The following is a 21,883-nucleotide window of genomic DNA, read 5'->3' on the forward strand; positions in this document are numbered from 1 at the left end:
TTTACAGTCTCAGAGGCGAACCAGGCTGCGATTCAAGCCTCTTGTGTAGAGTTAGGTCAGAAGTTGGATGAAGTGTCTTTAAGAACGGACACCCTAGAAATGGAAATCCCAAAAATTAAGGAGGCATTACTTACCTCATCAAAAGAAATGGCCAATTTGGCTGCCCAAAATAAGGAATTGAAGGAAGATTTGGAGCGTCTTGAAAATCATGCAAGAAAGAACAATTTGAGACTTATTAATGTCCCTGAAGCACTAGAGGGTGAGGATATTTAGGGTTTTGTGATTTCTCTTTTAAAAGGAAACTGCCCTAAAAAACTCCCCTAGTATCGATCTTGCCCGGGATATACAAAGGGTGCATTGTGATCCGTTTAGAAGGAATCCAGAGAAACAGAAACCAAGGAAAATACTAGTAAACTTCCTCTCCTACACTGTAAAAGAGGAAATGTTATCTTTGGCGCTGAAAGAAGGAACAATATCTTCCAATTCCTTCTCCAATTCGTTTTCCTTCTCTATCAGGTCCAATGTTTCACCATATTACAGCCACAAAACAGTGGGAACAGGGCAGGCTAATGGAAATTTTGATTAAGTTGGGGGCAAAGGCTCAGTAGAGGTTTCCTGCATCTCTGCGTATAATGTGGAACAACCATATGTATACTTATCGTTCGGTTGAGGAGGTTGATGCTTTAATCGAAAAAATTAAGAATGAGAAGGGGGAGCTGTGGGGAGCTAGTGGGTGAAAAGGGGGCCCCATTTAGTGAGAACTGGGGTTGTTTCATGTAAACTAAGGTTTGTTTTCTAAACTGACCCGAGAGATGGAGGCTGAATAGCTTCAGCTTAGACGGTAGGGTTCCCAAGGGAGGTTCATGGTGGATGGATGGGGGTGGTGGTGGGCTGCACAGGGTGGGGAGCAGTGGGAGAAAACAAATAAAAAGAGTTCCTCAGTCTTATCCGTATATTAGTCCGTCTGTTTTGAGATACTTATCGGGATGGCAAGAAGAGGTTTTTTGAATAGTGAGATAAAGTTTATCTCATGGAACATCAATGGGTTGAGATGCCTCCGAAGACAAAGATTGGTGATGAAATATCTGCAGCAATCTCCGGCCCAAATCTGTCTCATCCAGGAGACACATCTAAGTTTTTTGGAGTGTAGAACTACTTTCGCTAAGTACCCCTGGGTAAAATCTTCCTGCTCATCTGAGCAGGTGGCGCACAATAAAGGTGTGGCGATCTTGGTCAAACAAGGGGCAGGCTGTTCCATCAAAACGTCCTATACTGATCAATCTGGAAGATAGGTAGTGGCAGTATTGGATTTTGGAGGTTTAGAGCTGGTATGTGCCTCCTTCTGTGAACCAAACATAGATGACCCTTCATATATTTTTAGATTACAGTAGAAATTACTAGAAGTTGAAGCACCTATAATTGTAGGAGGTGATTTGAACGTCCTGTTGGATCCTTTAAGGGTTAGAGCCAATCAGAGTCACTATGTAGGGGCCCGCGAGTTTGTCGTGCCTTGAAAAATATGCTGCTAGACTTGTGTCTGGCTGATGTATGGAGGGTCAAGATGGGGGAAAATTTGTTTTTACCTTTCATAGTAAGAATTATGGCTACTCCTCCAGAATCGATTATTTGTTAATAGATAGGCATTGTTTATAGAATGTCTTCCATTTTAGTTCTGCCTAGTCATATATCTAACCATGCCCCAGTGTTGGCCGCCCTTACACAAAAAAGGCATAATCTTAGGCCTAGATGGACGCTAAAGAGGTCTATGCTCGCGGATATTGAGATTGGGAGGGCTCTCAGGTCCGCCACTTTAAAAAATTTTGATCTGAATGTGGGATTGATGTCCATCGACTTTGTCTGGCATGCCTTTAAGGCTAGTCTTAGGGGCCTGCTCCATAGTCTTATTTGTTCCAAGAACAGGTTGGAAGCTCAGGAGCTCCAAATCATGGAAGAAAATATCTCTAAACTTGAGATGGAGCGCATTTAGTCTCGCGGGGAGGTCCTTGATAGGTTATCCAAAATACAGAGGGATTTAAATAATGCCAGTCACTAGTATAGAGGAAAGCTGGACCAGAAGTGTAGGGCTCGATGTTTAACAAAGAACATGGAAAACTTTGAGTATGGTGAGAAAGCAGGAGCCCTATTGTCTTGGAAAGCAAGAGTTGACTAGGTTAAAAATAACATTGATGAATTAATTATTAATGATGAAGGGGAGAAGTCAAGCAGTGTAGAGGACATGCAAGCCTGCCTGTTGTCATTATTTTTGGAGCTATATAGAGAGGTGATAGTGCCCAACGTTGATGTTCTTCAATCTTGGTTGAAGGGTAAATATATACCATCATTGACTAATGACTGTTGTGAAATATTAGATGCCCCAATTACTGAGACTGAAATTAGAACCCAAATAAGTAAATGAAAAAACAACAAAGCAGCCGTAACAGATTCACTTCCAAGTGAGATTTATAAACTCCTCTTGGAAGAGTTGGTTCCAACGCTGGTTACATTGTACAACTCCGTGCATTGTGTAGAAGGTTGGGTCCCAGGGCCTTGGAAACTACTGTTTTGATCTTAAAACCTTGGAAGGACCCCCTAAAAGCTGACTCTTATAGATAAATCTCCCCGCTGCATGCAGACTACAAGATCTTTATGAGTATTCTGACAGGGAGATTGGTCAAGACTGCCTCCCAGTTGATCAACATTGACCAAAAAGGCTTTATACCTGGGAGATACATCCAAGAGCATATGCATCTGCAAATTGGCAATATTGATCTGACTACAGTAAGATCTGAACCCTTGGCCGCAGTGGCACTCAATGGTGTTCGACAGAGTTTGTTGGGTCTATCTATGGGAGGTACTTAAGGTAATGGGCTTTGGCCATGTTTTTATACAAACCATGATTAATTGCTATCAGGGGGCCTTCGCAAAAATATTGTTAAATGGTTTGTTAACTTCCAGCTCTAACATCCAAAGAGGAACAAGGCAGGGTTGTCCCATGTCACCTCTATTGTTCGATATATATATAGAGCCTCATGCACAAGCCATAAGACTTGATGACCAGATTCCACCTTTTAGGTCACATCAATACTGTAGTAAGCTGGCTCTCTATGCTGCTATCAGGGGGCCTACACAAAAATATTGTTAAATGGTTTGTTAACTTCCAGCTTTAACATCCAAAGAGGAACAAGGCAGGGCTGTCCCATGTCACCTCTATTGTTCGATATATATATAGAGCCTCATGCACAAGCCATAAGACTTGATGACCAGATTCTACCTTTTAGGTCACATCAATACTGTAGTAAGCTGGCTCTCTATGCTGGCAACCTGTTACTTTATACCAATAATCAAGCGGTAGCCATTCCCAGGTTTGAATTTTTCTGACAGATTTTGGTTAATTCTAAGGCTACTTAGCCAACATGTCCAAAACTGTAGTGATGTGCTGGAACATTGACAATTGGGTCAGCAGATCCTCTTGTGAGCTTAAATATCTTGGCATCATGATAGTTACAAATTTAGCGAAAATCCCCCAGATTAATCTGAATACAGTAATCAAAGAAGTGGACCGTTTGTTTTCCAGATGGAGCAGCCTTCCCCTTAACATTTTTGGTAGGGTTAACCTGGTGAAAATGGTTATTCTCCCTAAGTTGACCTATTTGTTTAATAAAATTCCCCTTAATTTTGCTAGTCAAGATATATGTAAAATTCAAGGGAAGATCAGGAGTTTTATCTGGGCAAATAAGGGGGCTAGAAAGAGCTGGAAAAAACTGAGACATAAGCATATTAAGGGGTGGCTTGCCCTTCCGGATATGGGCTGGTATTCAGTGGCTTTCCAGTTTAAAAATATCGGGATGCTGTTGGTAAAACCTGATGAAACATCATGGGGGATGCTTCTTGGGGAAATGATTAAGGTAGAAGGTGGAGGGGTCGGCTTCCTCTATAAATTTTGGGCTCCGAGGTACCTTAAGAAGGTTCATTTGAAAGTCCTGGTCTCTGCCCTTAGCTTGTGCTTCAAGGTCAGATGTAGATTAGGGATAGGTTATTACTCGGATTTTGCCCCAATTTGGGATTCCATGGGGACCTCCATATGTCTGAAGGAGAGCCTGGCAACTCCATTAAAAAAGGTTGGTATCTCTATATGGTCTGATTTTCTTTCCCTAGATGGAGTTTACCCCTGGTAGGTGTTAAGAATCAAGGTAGGAAGCTCCTTTTCTAGATTTAAATTCCTGCAACTGGTCTCCTGGTTTTTCTCAGAAGAGGGTGATATACAAGGCGACTGGGAGAAAGAACAAAAGTTGCAGGATATACGTGGTCTGAGGAAGGAGGTCTCGCTCTCGTAAAGGAAGTTTCTGGAGGTTGATGATGTTGATATCCTCCTTCAGTCTGCAGTATGGAACCAGTCTCCCTTTTCTCGGATATTGATATCTTTTTTGATTCTTCCCTGAAAATTCTGTACAAGTATGTGAAACCAGATAGTTAAAAAAAAGAAAGAATTGTTATTAACAGGTTATATTATACCCCGGCTAAGATTGCCAAGTTTGCACCATTGTCTTCCTCTAAATACCCAAGATGGGATCATCCTTGTGCTAATGATATTCATATTTTTTATGAATGTCCGAAACTTTGTGATTTTTGGAGGAGCGTGGAGGAAGTCTTAAGGGGTATATTCGAAGTTAATTTTAAGGTTAATCTCACTCTGGTCCAATTTGGGGATGATGGAATGTTTTGTAAGGTGCTACAGCAATCTTCAAGGGGCTTGCTGTTATTTTTGATTCTTATAGCGCGGAGAGAGATATGTAAAAACTGGAAAAATTCCTGCCCCTCAAAGTGTGAGGATTGGCTGAAAAGTGTTTTTTCTATGGCCCGGCTTGATCAGGGGGATGTTAACATGAGCGATTCTAATCTGTGGCAGGCCTTAATGGTTTGGGGAAGAGACTTGGGTCTGGTATAGTTTCCCTGGTCCTATGAATACACCAAAACTTAGACGAAGAGGTTGGCCGGGTTTGAGCCTAAGCGAATGCAGTGGCTGTGGGGCGCCAGTTTGGAAAGACAGCTTCTTTGCATAGAATTGCAGACCTTTTGTTTTCAAAAATATGGGATCTAGCACAAACGGAAAGTTTTATCTCGACAGCCAGGTGCTAGTGTGACATGTTTAAGGCTATTTGATCACCCTTCATTGATGATGCAACAAACCACAGTGAAAGTTAGAAGAGTTTTTGGCTTTCTGATGTTAGGGTCTGGCTTGTGAGAATATACACTAGGCATAAACTCTCACCACCATGTTGCGGCAATCATCGGCTTAGCGCTCTAATATAGGGCATACTGATCAAAGTTCCTAACTATCTTACTCCTCTGGTAATCCTCAGGTCTACTTATTATTGCAATTCTGCTGTACACACTTTAGGTCTACAAACCTCTACTAATATGACCAATGTATTGCTTACAAAAGTTCCTGGTTGTCTGTACATCTGTCATTCTACTCATTGAAAGATGTATATTAATTCCCTAAAGATTACAATTATAGCCTGGTTAATCTCTGGTAACTACAGACCTTAGTGCAAGTCAAAGTGAACTACCCCTTCGGCACTAGCACAACACAACTCTAAGGACGTGGACACAAGGAAATTTACAATTTTTCTCAGAAATCTGATTTTACTACTTTGTACTCCCCTGCCCCCTAACTACGTTTGTTAAGCCTAAATAACCAGAAAGTGGGTTCACTGCCACAATAGCCCTGTCAAAAACAATGTGGGCCATTTATAGTTAGGTAGAGCAGGAGCACCACTATAAATGAAAGACACTCCCACAATCCCTAATTCACAGTTCCTCCGACTCTAATCAGGGTCAAGAAAAGCACTGGGTTTCCGACAGTGGAGACTCTGCTGGCTCCAATGTCAGAAACCCTAATTTATGGAACATCTGCCAAAGGATGGACAGGATATAGAGAGAGTTGTCCTGCTTTATTTAGGGCTGGATGACCATTAGTAGATTTCCCTGCCTGTGACCAATATGCAAGGCTTGGTGGCTCCAGGCATGAATACTGTGCAATGCCTCCCCCCCCACCCCCATTACAACACTCCTTGAATGGCAGGATCAACAATGTGGGTTTTTTACTAATCATTTTGGGAGTGTATTCTTGGCGAAATTTTATTTTTATAGTGGACATATTAAATAAGGCACCCGCTTAGAAAGCTACACTGCCTTCATTGATGCTGCCACAATAATGGCTCCTTTGAAAGCAAAGAGATCCTTCATTGCCTGGAGGCGCTCGCTATGTGTGAAAAGCAGACTTCTGCTAGGAAGACAGAGGCGAATGCCACACCAACCTGCCATCTTGACAGACCTCTATCCATGTATAACAACAAGTGGAGGAGTGCCCTCGTGGAGGTTGATTACAACCTCAGAGTTATAAGGTGCTTTTCTTGTACCCCGAATAAGGGACAACCTTTGTCCTTAGAAGACCCCTCACTCACCAACCTAGTTGGTGACATCTTCATCATCGGGGTCCCACCCAGACAGCAGAATGCCATCTGGGTGTGCTGCGACACCTGACTACAGTGGAGCTGGTTTCCGTAATTTTTATATGTGCAATTAACATTAAGTGAGTGTGTTTAAAAATTGCCCAATACTACCCACTCGTGGATTTTATTCCGGAGTGATTGGACAATGGTTAAAAAAACAGTGGGACACCTATTGAATGATTAGGTAGGCTATTGGTGTCGATAAAGACGTGTGCTAAGAAGAAGAAAAAGTTAAAATGGTCTACATGTTTCAACCTATGTGTAATTGTAAGGTTTTCGTCAGGACCAGGGTGGGGGAATCTGGGTAGTGTACACACCCTAAGGTGTACCCTGCCCTCGATTCCTTAGTGTGGAAATCACAAAATGTGATTAGTTCAAAAGATGTTCTTCTCCTAGATTCTGGAAAAAACCTGAAAAGAAATAGGGGGGGGGATTTTGGGAGAAGCAAGTAAACATTACAAGTGTGATATGCTACTTGCTTCTCTTTGCACCTTATGTCAAAAACGCTCATGACTTATTCTCTCATGAGTCAAACACCCAGTATCAGCTGTAACTCATGACTCTTCCCAGTCAGACGTGCTGAATACTGTGTGACTCAGAAGGCTCAAGGACCGCAGCGGGACCGTGCACAAAGTGATGGCGTGCTCATAAGTAATCCTGTTGCAATTTTCACAGTCAAACGTGCTGACAGCTATCTCAGACAAACGTGTTGTTTGTTCAAAAATGGTCCATGATTGGTCCGTGAAAATAGTGGTAACGCACTCACACATAATCCTGTTGTGTCACGGAATGTGAGTGTAGCGAGGTTACGTGCATTAAAAACGCGCTGGATTTTAAACTTCATACACATGGTGTATAAAAACATAGCGTTCCAAATACTCAAAACACACATGACATACAGAACATAGAGTTACTCAGGCAAGGTTTCATGCTCAGAAAAGAGAAAGGTACATATGTGGGCTTCTTACTTAAAGCGCTCGAATTTTGGGCTTCATGGGTTCCGACCTGCCGTGGTGCAATCCACGATCTGAAAGGGTGGGGGGTGGTGGAAAAATCGGGAAATTAAAGCCCCTGGTAATAGTGTCGTAGGCTGCTAATCAAGTGAGGCAGGTCATGGTCTGGGCACTTACTTGCGAATGGTAGCACAGAAGCGGTGAGCCTGGAAAGTCTCTGGCTGGAACCCGAAAGTGCGGGATGCCTCCCGGTGGTGTACAGATAAAGGGAGGTAGAGACTTCCCGGTATGCGGGTCCGCCCACGTCATGTGGGGCGTGGTTGCTATGGGAGCTGCGCATGGTGTCGTGGGTGTCATGGCGCGGGGGCTCCTTCTTTTGGGGATATGCGCTATGATGCAGATTGCAGCCAATGTATTTATTCTGTGCCTCAAAAAAAGGGGTTATTATGAGCGTGAATATTAAATGAAAAATGATAAATAAAAAATTACGAGCGTGAATTTTACAGTTAAAAGGAATAGAAGGAGGGTGCCCCTGTCTCGCTAAAATTCTGAAACTGCCTAACTTGGAGGCATAGAATGAGGAGTTATCGAGCTCATGTATCTGTGTTTCAGGAGACTATTCATACAATGTACACCACTCGAACCATACGTATGCCAGTCATGCCAATTCGTCAAATCACACATATCCACTGTAGAAAAAGACCCAGACCAATCAGGTATAGGTCTTATCTTGGGAGCACTGAATTCCAGGGGATATTATCATTGAAACATAATCTATTTGTGGAAAGCCTATAGATCCAACGTTCCTCTTTTTCTAAAAGTCTTTGTTGTAATCTTTCCCCAGCATTTATCTGTTCAATGATAATCCAGCTCAGGTCATTGGGGGTATGGTTAGATGTTAGGAAATGTTCCGTGAGCTTGGTTATGGATTTTTTGCACCTGATTGTGCTTCTGTGTTCACATATACGTTGTTTTATTTTTCTGCTCGTCATCCCTATGTACTGGAGGTTGCAAGGGCACATTATTCGATACACCACATTGGTGCTATTACAGTTTGTGTGGGCTCGGAGAGTCCACGTTTTCCCTTGTTCTAGGGACAGAGTCTTTGTGTTCGTGGTGAGGTGGCACACACTACAGTTCCCACATCTGTAATGGCCTGTGATTGTTGGTAGTCCACACGCATTCAGGACTGTTGGCGGTGTGCTTATTGTATGTTTGGGTCTAGTGTTGACCATATTGTCCCTTATGCTCCTGGCCCTTTTGAAGGAAAACAAAGGTTTTTCCCATCTCAGATTTCCAGTATTCAGCATTTGCCAATGTTTGTTAATTGATCTCGTAACACTGTTGGATGCTGCGTTATATGTGGTCACACAGGTTAGGGGAATGCCTGTATCGTCTTTACTTACATTCTCCAAAAGCGCTTCTCGCGGCTGATTCCGTGCCCGTTTCTAGCCTACCTAATCATTCAATAGGTGTCCCACTGTTTTTTTAACCATTGTCCAATCACTCCGGAATAAAATCCACGAGTGGGTAGTATTGGGCAATTTTTAAACACACTCACTTAATGTTAATTGCACATATAAAAATTGCGGAAACCAGCTCCACTATAGTCAGGGTTTCACAGCACACCCAGATGGCATTCGGCTGTCTGGGTGGGACCCCGATGATGAAGCATGTCACCAACTAGGTTGGTGAGTGAGGGGTCTTCTAAGGACAAAGGTTGTCCCTTATTCGGGTTAAAAGAAAAGCTCCTTATGACTCTGAGGTTGTAATCAACCTCCACGAGGGCACTCCTCCACTTGTTGTTATATATCCAGTCCAAGGGACCAGGAGTTCCCTCCCCACCCTTGTGGTGGAATTACCCTTTCTCTCCCCTTTGTTGATTAGTAAGACCTCTATCCATATCATAAATGAAACTCAAAGTTTCTACCTAACTTGCATTTAGGGAAACATTTGATACATTAGATCTCTCCCCTCTTTTTCAGCAGTTTAAGCCTATTCAAAGCCTTTTCAAAAGTTAGAAATATGCTTATGCTTCTTGCTTTGGGTTGTATGACACTCACTATATTTAGACAAAAGTATGTCCTGTGGATAGGTATTCATTGTGTCTCATTCACAGTGGAAAAGATTTCATGGGCATGAGCAGCTAGTGTAGAGATTGCCAAAGTGAATGCTGATTGATCAGTGTCTCTCAGAAGAGTGAGAGTTTTGCAGCTGATATAGGAATAGATCAGTGACAGCCAAAATTCAGCAAGAAAACGTATCCTGTGACTTAGTTGTAATTTATGCAAAAAAGGCTGGTAAGGAGGACTGATGGGCCATGATTTCCAGAAAAAAAGAAGGATTTTTCAGTCGGATTTCTGTCATACGTTCTTGAGAAACAACTTTGTCCAGTAATAATTTCAAGTAATTGGGATGGGATAACATTTTACAGTGCATATTGTTGCAGTTGGAAGATGAGAAAATGACTGAAGAAGATGGGGACTGTGGAGAAGATACTGGGGAACTGTTCCTTGGGCATAAGGGCTGCAACAGAGGCGTCTAGGATAGGGCTGCATATTGACTCCTTGATGGAAGCAAATATTCAATAGATTTTTCAAGGCTATTTATATAATTCCTAATCCCCCTTCCTATCAGACCTCTGGTATGAGATCTGCTCTCTCCCAAGCAACTTTGCTGTGTGTGCCTCGCTGCTGACCCTGTTCACCTCCACCTGGTAGTTGTTCGAGGCTGCTGTGGTCCGCTACGGTGCTGTGCCCATTTTTCAGCCTGGTCAGGGCCCCTTGTTTGTGCCTTGTACTGCTTTTTTAAAAAAGTTGTTGTGCCCTGTACTGTTCTGTTTTAGCCAGCTTTGCCACTTTCTGCCCCCCGTCTCTTACCCGCTGCTGCTGCCCCTGCGGGCCCTGCCAGTTCCAGTACCCGCCTCCTGCTGCACGTCCCTCCCCTTCCCCATTTAATGGCGGCCGCCGTGCGGTCATGTCGTTGGTGGGCCGAAGGCGTGCCAAAGGGAAGCTCGTTTGCGCCCGTCCGTGACATTACCGTGACCAGCGCCAGAACCCCTGAATCTCTGACCACTCACCGCTATGACCCAACCGCCCTCCTCACACTCAAGCCTGGAAGAAACAAGAACTGCCACGCCAAACACTATCCACGGTCAGTTCTCCTGCCGCCAGACCTTTGTCTCCAACCACAACCCCCGGACACCACCCACACGATCAATGTCAACTCCTTTGGTACCCTAAATTGCATCCTCCTCAACGTGCGCTCCTTGCACAGACATGCCATAGAGATCTGAGACCTCCTCAACACCCTCTCACCAGACGTCGTCTTCTTCACGGAAACCTGGATCAATGCCTCCTCTGCTCCAGACACCGCCAATGCCATCCCTGACAGATAAAAGATCCAGAGGAAGGACCGCCCACACCGCCCAGTAGGGGAACTTGCCATCACACACAAGAGCTCCCTCTGACTCTCCACCTCCAGCACGAGAAACTTCCTCTCCAACATTGAACACCTCCACTTCCAGCCCCAATACAGGCTCCAAGGCAGCCTCGCCCTACAGCCCCCGGGCCTTGCGCCTCTTTCACCACCACCATTGTCGACCTCATCGTTCCCCGCACCATTGCCTACATGGACTACACTCTCATTGGAGACCTGACCCTCCACCTCGACAACAACAATGACCCTGACTCCAAGAGCACCTATATAACCTTGCCAACATCAGACTGAAGCAGCTCGTCGCCACCCCCATCCACAAGGCAGGACACACCCTCGACCCCATCTTCACAGGAGGGAACAAGGTCCACTTCAACCACTCACAACCCATCTGGACACACCACCACTGCATACACTTCACCTTAAACACCACCAAGGCGCATCTGCCCATGCCACGCCCACCACGGAGACACTGGGCAAAGTCACTGAAATCCTCCACTCCATCCTCATCCATGACCCCGCCACGTCCGACACCAACTCCGCAGCCAAGGAGCTTCACTGCTGGATCTCCAGCTGGGCAGACAAGCTCACACCCTTCCCCACACCCGAAAGACAGTGCCCTTCGAAGGCCCCCTGTTTCACCACTGGATTCAAGCAAGCCGGGCTGAAGACGGCTGGAATGCCAGAAACCGGTCCTCGGAAGCTTGTTTCCGGCCCAGGGACAACATGGCTTGGCAGTTCGGGCTGGACTGTTCCCATGAGGCGCAGAGTCAGACTGATTTGCATATAGCCATGTCTGAATTGGGGTGGCAGAGTGGGCTAAAGAACGGTGATGGATTAAACCCAGATCTTTTGACTGGGTGTGAGTGTTTGATTGATTCAGATGCTCCGTCCATCACCACCCCCTTTTGTACCGCTTTTGGCCGCCATAAGTGTGGCAGGGTATGCTCAGACGTGATTCCCTTCCTCACTTTGCCACTGGATTCAAGCAAGCCGGGCTGAAGACGGCTGGAATGCCAGAAACCGGTCCTCGGAAGCTTGTTTCCGGTCCAGGGACGACATGGCTTGGCAGTTCAGGCTGGACTGTTCCCATGAGGCGCAGAGACAGACTAATTTGCATATAGCCATCTGAATTGGGGTGGCAGAGTGGGCTAAAGAACGGTGATGGATTAAACCCAGATCTTTTGACTGGGTGTGAGTGTTTGATTGATTCAGATGCTCCGTCCATCACCACCCCCTTTTGTACCGCTTTTGGCCGCCATAAGTGTGGCAGGGTATGCTCAGACGTGGGTCCCTTGCTCACTTTGCCACTGGATTCAAGCAAGCCGGGCTGAAGACGGCTGAATGCCAGAAACCGGTCCTCGGAAGCTTGTTTCCGGTCCAGGGACGACATGGCTTGGCAGTTCGGGCTAGACTGTTCCCATGAGGCGGAGAGTCAGACTGATTTGCATATAGCCATGTCTGAATTGGGGTGGCAGAGTGGGCTAAAGAACGGTGATGGATTAAACCCAGATCTTTTGACTGGGTGTGAGTGTTTGATTGATTCAGATGCTCCGTCCATCACCACCCCCTTTTGTACCGCTTTTGGCCGCCATAAGTGTGGCAGGGTATGCTCAGACGTGAGTCCCTTGCTCACTTTGCCACTGGATTCAAGCAAGCCGGGCTGAAGACGGCTGGAATGTCACAAACCGGTCCTCGGAAGCTTGTTTCCGGTCCAGGGACGACATGGCTTGGCAGTTCGGGCTGGACTGTTCCCATGAGGCGCAGAGTCAGACTGATTTGCATATAGCCATGTCTGAATTGGGGTGGCAGAGTGGGCTAAAGAACGTGATGGATTAAACCCAGATCTTTTGACTGGGTGTGAGTGTTTGATTGATTCAGATGCTCCGTCCATCACCACCCCCCTTTTGTACCACTCTCCATCAACAGCTTGCTCGCCGAGACCCAAAGTAAGCTTGCACCCCCAGTCCCTCCGGCCCACCCTCCATTGTCAGCTTGCTCTCCAAGTTCCTTTGTCAGCTTCCCCATCTTCTCTCACCACCCTCTATTGTCAGCTTGCACTCCTAGTCCCTCCGGCCCACCCTCCATTGTCAGCCTACTTACCCAGCCCTTCCTCCCTAACCTACATTGTCAGGCTGCTCTACCAGCCCCTCAGCTTGCTTCCCCAGCCCTTCCTGCTCACTATCCAATCCCAACTGCTGCCTAAGCCCCTTCCTCCCACCCTCTGTTGTCAGATTGCTCTTCCAACCCTATACATAAACCCTTAGTTGTCAGCTCGCTTCCACACACCCTCCTGTATTGTCTGTGTGCTTCCCCATTCTCTCTTGTGTCTTCTCTCGTCCCACCTCGTCCTTCTCTTCTGCCCTCCCTCCAGTCGTGTTGCCTCGTTCCTTAACCCGCTACCCTTATTATTTCTTTAATTATTATTTTTTTAACTTTCCTTATTAGGGATTTCAGTAAACAAAGAGAAATACAAAATCAGGACGGCATATTGAAGACATTGGCATGGTCCAGACATCATCGTACATGAGCATCAGTACAATGATCACACATTGTGTCAATCTAAAAAATAGAACACAAGACTATTAAGCCCTCACCGCAATTGACATGTAAATAGTTACATCCTCAGGTCTATACACTATTCAACCTTCCTAAGTTCCCGGCTGTGCAGGATTTGGGGTACTCTGGACTGTTGTGTTCGAGAGTAGGGGGTCGTCACTGTCAGGGGTTGGCGATTCAGACCTCCTGGATATGCAGAGGGACCAGAAGTTTTTGAGCCTCTTGCGGGCGGTAGTAATTCGCTGTAATGTTCTGTTTGGGTGCAGCAGTAAAGCATGTCCCTGGACCTCTGCGCCATTGTCGGAGTCGGTCCGCGAAGCCAGCACAGTGCGATGCTCCTCTTCGCCAGAAGGAGAGCCATATCCACAAGTCATCTATGCATCTTAGGGAGCGGCTTAAAATAACCCAGTAATGCCAAGAGAGGATCAGGTATCAATGCCATATCCGTGACTCGGTTAATCTTGGCAAAGATCTCCCCCAGAAGCTATCAACCCCCGGACAAACCCATGCCAAGTGAAGGAAGTCTGCCACCAATTCTCCACACCTTTCGCACTGTGAGTTGTCGCACGGGCCATAGCGATGAAGTCGTTCCGGGGTGTAATAAACCGTGTTAAGGAATTTAAAATGGATTAGTCTCCGTCGACCATTTAACGAGATACGTTTGGTGCTTGTGCAGCAGTAGAGCCATTTCTCATCCGTCAACTCTATCTGCAAATCCCTTTGCCACATGAGGCGCAGTTTAGTATACCCACTGTCCCACGAGGTCATTATTGCCTGATATATGTTGGAAAGCAACTTCGCGGGTGATTTCACCTTGATACTCGCTGTCAGTGCCAGCACCTCTGGGGGTTCCTCCATATCATCTCCCAGCAATTCTCTAAGCGCGTGTCTAATTCTGTGAAATTGAAATTTGGCTAATAGCGGTCTCGTCTCCACCCCTTCCACTATATCCTCCCAGAGTCGGACAGTGCCATCTGTAAAGAGGTCTCCAATAGTGTGTACATTCAGTGCTCACATTGCAATCAGGACTCCCTTGTCTGTGCACGGCGCAAGCCAGTGACACCAGTCTAGGAGGGCTAATGGAGAGTATAATATGTTACCGGCTTGAGCGTCTATTATATAATGCCATGCATGTGTTACTGAATTCAGAGAATCCAATATTACGGTGCGTCTGTCCCGAGGTGAGAATAGCAAAGCCGGGAGAGGTTTAGGATCAGCGACTATGGTCTCGATCCGTATGTGAGGTATATCAGTAGGGCTGTGCATCCAATGATAGGCATGGGAGAATGGTGCCGCTCTATAATATAGCTCGTAGTCGGGGGCACCGAGTCCCCCCATCCTGGATGGCAGTGTCAAAATGTTCTAGGCCACACGGGTCTGCTTGCCTGCCCAGGCTAGCTGAACCAGTATAGAGTGCAGACGCTGAAAAAATATTTTGGATAGGACCATATGTATATTAATGAAGAGGAAGAGGAGCTGGGGTAAGACAATCATTTTCATTAAGGATACCCTGCCCAATTGAGACAGTGGGAGAGTGAGTCATCGCTCCACATCATCCTCCAGCTTGGAGACGGCTACTCCGTAATTTTCCCTGAGGACCACTTCCAAATCGGTATGGAGTCGTATGCCTAAATAGCGCACCGCCTCCGTAGTCCATATTATGGGATAAACCGGCTCAAACTGGTTTGTAGCTGGGGTGAGGGGGAACATGATGGACTTGTTCCAGTTAACCTTGATGCCAGAGAGGGAACCAAAGAGAACCACCTCCCGCAGAACTGGTGACAAATTGACCGCAGGTTTTAGGATATATAGCAACGTATGGTCTGCATATGTGGAGACAATGAGGAGGTAGTTTTGGGAATCGTATACCTCTCTGCCCATGATACTCCCGTAGTGCACAACCTAGGGGCTCTGCCATAAGGCCGTACAGCAAGGGGGACAGGGGCAGCCCTGTCTCGTGCCACAAGCTAGGGGCTCTGCCGTAAGGGCGTACAGCAAGGGAGACAGGGGGCAGCCCTGTCTTGTGCCCCTCCTGATCGGTATGGGGTCAGTAACCAGGGAGCCGATCTGTACACGGGCCTTGGGGGAAGAGTAAGGTGTCACTAGGAGCTGCAAGAAAACTGCCCCCACTCCCATCCGGCTAAGAACCTGCCTCATGAAAGGCCATTTGACTGAATCGAAGGCCTTTTTCCATGTCTAAAAACACAGCGACTGCAGCAATCTCCGAACGGGTGTGTTGGTAGGCCGCAAAAACCGTGCGAAGGTTGTAGGTTAAATTCCAGCTAGGAACAAAGCCCATTTGCTCCAGAGCCACCAGGGTGTTGACCAGAGGGCTCAGCCGATTGGCCAGTATTTTCGCAAAAATCTTTGTGTCCACGTTCATGAGGGATAAGTGTCTGTACGAGGTGCACTCCTCCAGAGGCTTCCCCAGTTTGAGGATGGCGACCAGAATCGCCTCATGCATGTGGGAGACATCGTTCTTGAGGTGCAGATGTCCCCGAATAGCATGCGTAGGTGTGGACATAGGAGATCCTGAAACGCTTTGTAGAAGGCGACAGTGAGGCCATCGCTCCCCAGCCTACTCCCAGCCCTCATCCCTCATCCCCGACAGAGCCCAAGTCAATTCCTCCCTCTCAATGGGACGCATCAGGAAATTGCGGTGAACGCCTGTAACCACGGAAGCTTAGTGTAAGACAAATAGTCTAAAATGCGCTTATCTGAGGTGCTGTCCCATGAGGAATATAGCTCTGCATAATACCTACGGGACTGCTGTGCCTCTGTGAGTGGAGGTTCTCTAGGCGCTGGTGTAATGTCCAGAATCGTAGTTCAATCCCTACGCTGTCTAAGGGTCCATGCAAGAACTGTCCCCGGCCGTTCGCTCTCGCTATAGGCACGAGCGGTGGCATACTTCCCGAGGTGCTTCAGTTCCGCGTCTGGCTCCTTGTGATACTCCCAAAGCAGCTGTGCGAGCTCCCATGCTATATCCTCACATTGGTTCGACACCCGCATGGACTCAAGTTTCTTCAGTTTGCGTTCTTAAGCCGTCAACCTATCTCGTATCGATTTGAGGACCCCTGCGTGCTTTGAGATAGTTATCCCTCTGACAAATACCTTGAAGTTCTCCCATACTGTTTGAAAAGAGTCTACCAAACCTATGTTCAGGTCAAAAAAAGACTCAATGGACGCAGCAAGTTCCTCATTAAATACAGGGTCCAGAAGGGAATAGGGCGGGAAGCGCCATAAGAATGGGGGAATCCGTCTCCTAGGTGAAACTATTTTCAACAATATAGGGGAAAGATCAGAGTAGGTCCGGGGGAGGATCGTGCATGCCTGTATGTGTGGAAGTAAGTGTTTTGACGCAAACCAATAATCAATCATTATCGCCACTTTAGCTGCAGTTTTCTACCGCTAAACCGGCGTTAATTTTTAACGCCGTCCTTGATAATATGCCACTGAGTTTTTGTTTCAATGCTCTCTACAGCTTCTCTGCCCCTTTCCCACTCTATATGTACCGCGCTCCTTAAATACCTTTAAGTAACGTTTGGCCCAGCCCGCAATTGATTTTATCTGGTTCACTCGACAAGGAAGTCGTCAGGACAAGCTCTTACCTTCCCTCGAAGTTGGTGCCAGATTGTGATTCTCCGGCACAGGAACATCACGTAGACTGGTCTGACCACCTCCTTATCCCATTCTCTCTTCACCTAGCACACTCTATAACTCTTGGCCAACCTAAGAGGGCTACCTCCTGGTTTCATGACACTAAAAATATTGACACCGTCTCCCTCCGTGAATCAGCTTTGCTGTTACTTCCAAGGCTGGACCCAAACCTAGATGTTGACGTTCTCACCTGCCAATGCCTCTCAGTTCTTGCAGTCAAAATTAATAACGTCGCTCCTCTCCAAAGCAAAAAGAAAAGGCCCATTCCCTCAGCACCTTGGTTCAACAAATCCCTCTATGAAGAAAGGAAGAACCTAAGACTCCTGGAGAAACAATGGAGGCAACCGCCCTCCACCGATAATTGGCCACGCTTCGCTCAGCAAGATCCAAGTACCTCAAGCAGGTCTTCCTTGGGAAAGCATCCCACTTCAGAACCCTCCTTGACTCAGCCAAAAATAGACCCAAAAAACTTTTTGATCTCATCAAGAATACTAACTGCTCCCCCACAACCTACAAGTTGGAGGGTTCTTCAAAGAAATCTGCGATTTTGCTGTATTATTTGACGAAAAAGTGAAATCACTTGTGGATCAGGTCGCTCATCCTACCCCTCCAGAGGAGCGTAAATCACTAACCATTTGGCAGAACTTCAACCCCATCTCTGAAGATGTCCTCCTCAAGTGCATCCTCGAAACAGAGCCCTCCAACCATTCTCTTGACCCCATCCCCAGTGCCATTGCCATTGACTTCCATACCCATTCTCTTCCCTATTGGACCACTCTGGTCAACCTCTCCCTCTTTCAAGGCTCCCTTCCTGTTCCCTTCAAAACTGGGCAGGTCAACCCTCTGCTTAAAAAACCCACTGCTGATACGAATGACCTCAACAACTTCCGCCCCATCACTAACCTACCCTTTCTTGCGAAGATCACAAAAAAATGTGTTGCGAAACAGCTCTCTCGTCATATCAAGGACAATGATCTTCTTGACAATTTTCAGTCCGGCTTCATCCAAAACTGCAGCACTGAAATAGCCCTTCTGCAAGTGATTGATGACGCGCTGCGGATACTCGATTCGGGGGGTCTTGTCTTCTAATTCTCCTTGACCTTTCTGCAGCCTTTGACATTGTCAACCACAACACCCTCCTCAACACTCTTCAACAGAGAATGGGCATGGAGGGCACTGTGCTTAAATGATTTGCTTCCTTCTTCTCTGATAGATCCCAAATGATCAAAATAGCGGACAGTCTTTCATCTCCTTTGGCGGTGGGTCAAGGTGTTCCTCAAGGTTCTATACTTGCACCCACATTGTTCAATCTCTATTTGGAACCACTGGGAAATCTCCCCAGTAAATCTGGGGTCCACTATCATCTCTACGCAGACGACACTCAAATCTACCTCAAGGTTGCCTCCACTCAGGATCTCTCCGTCCTAAGCTCTACTCTGGACTCCATTCAAAACTGGATGTCAACACATCAACTGATTATGAATCCCTCCAAAACAGAATTCCTCCTCCTCTCCTCCTCACTTTCTCCTCTCCCGGTTCAATCATGGATAGACCAGGTGAATCTACTGAACAATAAACCCATCATTGTCGACAGCGCAAAATCCCTTGGTGTTCATAGTCGAGACAAAACTCAATCTAATCTCCCACGTTAATTCAATTGCAAAGTCTGCTCGATACCAACTGCGGCTTCTTTGGGGGATTCGTCGCTTCTTCCTGGAGCATGTAAATGTAAATGTATTTGAGCTTATATAGCGCACAGCTACCCACAAAGGGTTTCCCGGCGCTTACTTAGGGAACCCGTCCTGGTATTCCCCTGTGAGATAACCCCGGCAGGGTATCCACAAGGTGAAAGCCAGGCATCCCGCCGCAAGGGGCCATTGTGGAGATTAAGCAAGCTATTGCCCAGAGTCGCAGAGTGTGAACCCGTGAGTCGAGAAGGCACCGGAGCGAGAATTATCGAGTCCGTGGAATTTTTGAGCCCAAGACCCGCCGAGGCGGGGAATTGAACCCTGGTCCAGGGCCGATCTCAGCTTCCGGGTCTGCCGCCTCTAACCCCTGAGCCACACTTCTCCAGCATGTCCTTAAAACCCTGGCCCAATCGCTGGTCCTCTCCAGACTGGACTACTGCAATTCTCTTCTTACTGGACTCCCCTAATCCCACCTACCCCCCCTTAAATCTGTTCTCCATTCAGCAGCTCGTTTCATTTACGGGGCCAAAAGAAGCGACCACATCACACCCATGTTATCCACCCTCCGCTGGCTTCCCATCGAGGCAAGATCTATCTACAAGACTGCCTGCATCACCCACAAAGCCTTGCACTCCTCCTCTCCTCGCTATCTGGTTAATAAACTGAAACTCTCTGGAGGCTCTAGACCATCACGAAATGCGGAAAATCTACTGCTTGAACCTCCTACTTTCAAGAAGGAAAGATCGATGGCCCAATCTTTTTCAGGCAACGCAGTGAGAATCTGGAACTCACTTCCGCCTCAGCTCCGGACCACCACCTCCTCCCAGGCCTTCAAAACTGACCTCAAAGTTCTCCTCCTTCAAAGACACTTCCAAAGTTAATACATGCCCTCTCTATTATCTGGAGGAAGACCTTTTAGTGTAGAAAATCTCTATTTTCCATGACTATGGAAGTGCCTTCCCAGTGTGTTCTTGTGGTTTGAGAGACTGGCATTTATTGCAGTACTACCCTTTTACCTGTGTTTGGGGCTCTTTTGCAACATGCACATGTCACTTTTCTTTTGTAACACACTGTTTGCTACTTCTTACTTTTTGTTTGCTTTCGATACTTGCACAAGTGCCACCATTGCCTACGTAACGTTTGCTCTTGTGTTTGAGTGTCCTCCATTTATTGCAGTATTATACCTCTACTTGTACTTTGTTCGCTTTTTGTAACCTGCACACGTCACTTTTTCCTCCTGTAATGCACCGTTTGCTACCTCTTGTATTAAGTTTGCTCATGATTGTCACTTTTGCCTCATGTAATGTAACTTTTGCTTTTGTAATTTGTTCACTTGTAATGTTTTCTTGTATCAGTTCTGTTCCTATTGTGAAGCGATCTGACACCTTCGGGTAAAGTCCGCGCTATATAAAAACGCATAAATAAATAAATAAATAAATAAATAAATAAATAAATAAATAAATAAATAAACTAGTATGTGGTATTTTCTTTCGCACCGAGTGTGCTTACTGCGCACCTGCTGTATTCTGGCAGCCGCTGGCACAGCTTCTGAGGGAAGCAGCATTCGGACCTGTGCTTTCATGGAGCACAGACTCATTATGACGTCATAACACGCTTGTGACGAATTATCACAGGGGAATTGTGGCGTAATGTATGTTCTTATCACATGCACGTCATACCGTCAGAAGGAACCTGGCATAAGAAAAGGAAGTACCAAACTGACACAGAGGTAATGCTTCGATTCGCACTTATGTAGCTTGTTTCTTCTTCCTGCTCTTCACTTTACAACACATTCAAACAACATGCGTTGGCTGAAAGCGTTCTCTAAAACCAAACTTACCCGAGCAAAGTATTTGGTGATACTATTGAAATCCACCTCGAAAATATTCCCAAAGAAGGGCAGGGAGGTGGGGCCGGGTGGGTAGCGGCTCCAACTCCTCCGACGCTTCATGAAGTCAAGGATCAGCGCGAAGACGGTGAAGAAGAGAGCCAGCATCGTCAGGAAGGTACCCGAGGGCAGCAGGGACCAGGGTGCGGAGAGCAGACCCATGCTTGCTATCTCCGACTCGCTACTAAAAAATGCCCTTTCTGTCTCTCCTTCCACTCTCCTCGGGCGGTGTTTTGAATGGCAGTTCCTTTATTACATTTAGCGTCACAATTCCGGCACAGTCTGCTCCCGGTCTCCGTCTCTCTCCTCCTCACTTGCCTGCACCAATGAGCGCCCTCTCACTGTAGATGTTCTTGCCCCCACCACTTCGATATCTTTCTCTCTCTTAGATTGCCCACCTTGCAGTGTTTCTAGTTCCCTACGCCCCGCTCCTCTTTAACTCACTTCCACGATTTTATCTCTTCTCGCTTTTCCATGCTCCCCACAATTTCTACTTTCATTCTCCCCTCCCCTTTCGTTCTTGCCCAGTTAAAGGCAACTTGTTCCTATTTACCCCTTCCCTCTCTACTCGTCTCTCTTGTCTCCCCCAGTCAAATGCTGATTCTTACTTTTTACGTCTTCTCTCTCTACTCGCCTCTCTTGCCTCCCTCCTCCCAGGTGTATGTAAGCTCTATCTTCAGCCTCCTCTCTGTGCTGACCTCGGCTCACCTCCGTGTCCTTCCAGTTGTACACGGCCTGTACCTGTACCTCTGCTCTCCTCCCCTCTATTTATCTCTGTTTCTGCAGGAACGTGATCTGTTGGACTGATTATTTACTCACTCATTGGCCATGAAAGGAAAGAAAGAGGTGGGGTAGTGTAAACGAGCCGAGTCAGTAAAAGCTTGTAAGCACCTGATGTTCCAGTTCCAAGCAATGACATAGCCAATAGGCAGGGCCACTGGAATCATGATATACATTAAATAATGATGACAGATTAATGAACATTTATCGTGAAGTTTATGTTTATCAATTCATTCATACTTAACAATGTCAATGGTTGCTCCAGTGAAATGAAAATAAGTGGTCAAGGAAGTGCTCGTGGTGGGATGGGAATAATAGGTGCAGCTATTTACAGTTTGTACAAGAATTTGAATGACCTGCTTACAATATTGAATTGCTGACTAATCGCACTCCCAAGTAGCAAGACGC

General features: G+C 46.4%; 1 protein-coding gene across 2 annotated transcripts in view; it reads right to left on the reverse strand.

Annotated features, from left to right (window-relative positions):
• LOC147748025 (cytochrome P450 2D15-like) overlaps window positions 1–21,468 on the reverse strand; it is a 777,398-nt gene extending 755,930 nt beyond the window's left edge. For both annotated transcript variants that reach the window (XM_086957982.1, XM_086957972.1), the window contains exon 1: window positions 20,648–21,468. In XM_086957982.1, the coding sequence (XP_086814108.1) occupies window positions 20,648–20,857 (210 nt within the window). In that variant the 5' untranslated portion in view covers window positions 20,858–21,468. The remainder of the gene's footprint in view (window positions 1–20,647) is intronic.
• Window positions 21,469–21,883: the final 415 nt, after the last annotated feature.

This window comes from Lissotriton vulgaris, chromosome 1_1 (genome assembly GCF_964263255.1).
Source record: "Lissotriton vulgaris chromosome 1_1, aLisVul1.2, whole genome shotgun sequence".
NCBI lineage: Eukaryota > Metazoa > Chordata > Amphibia > Caudata > Salamandridae > Lissotriton > Lissotriton vulgaris.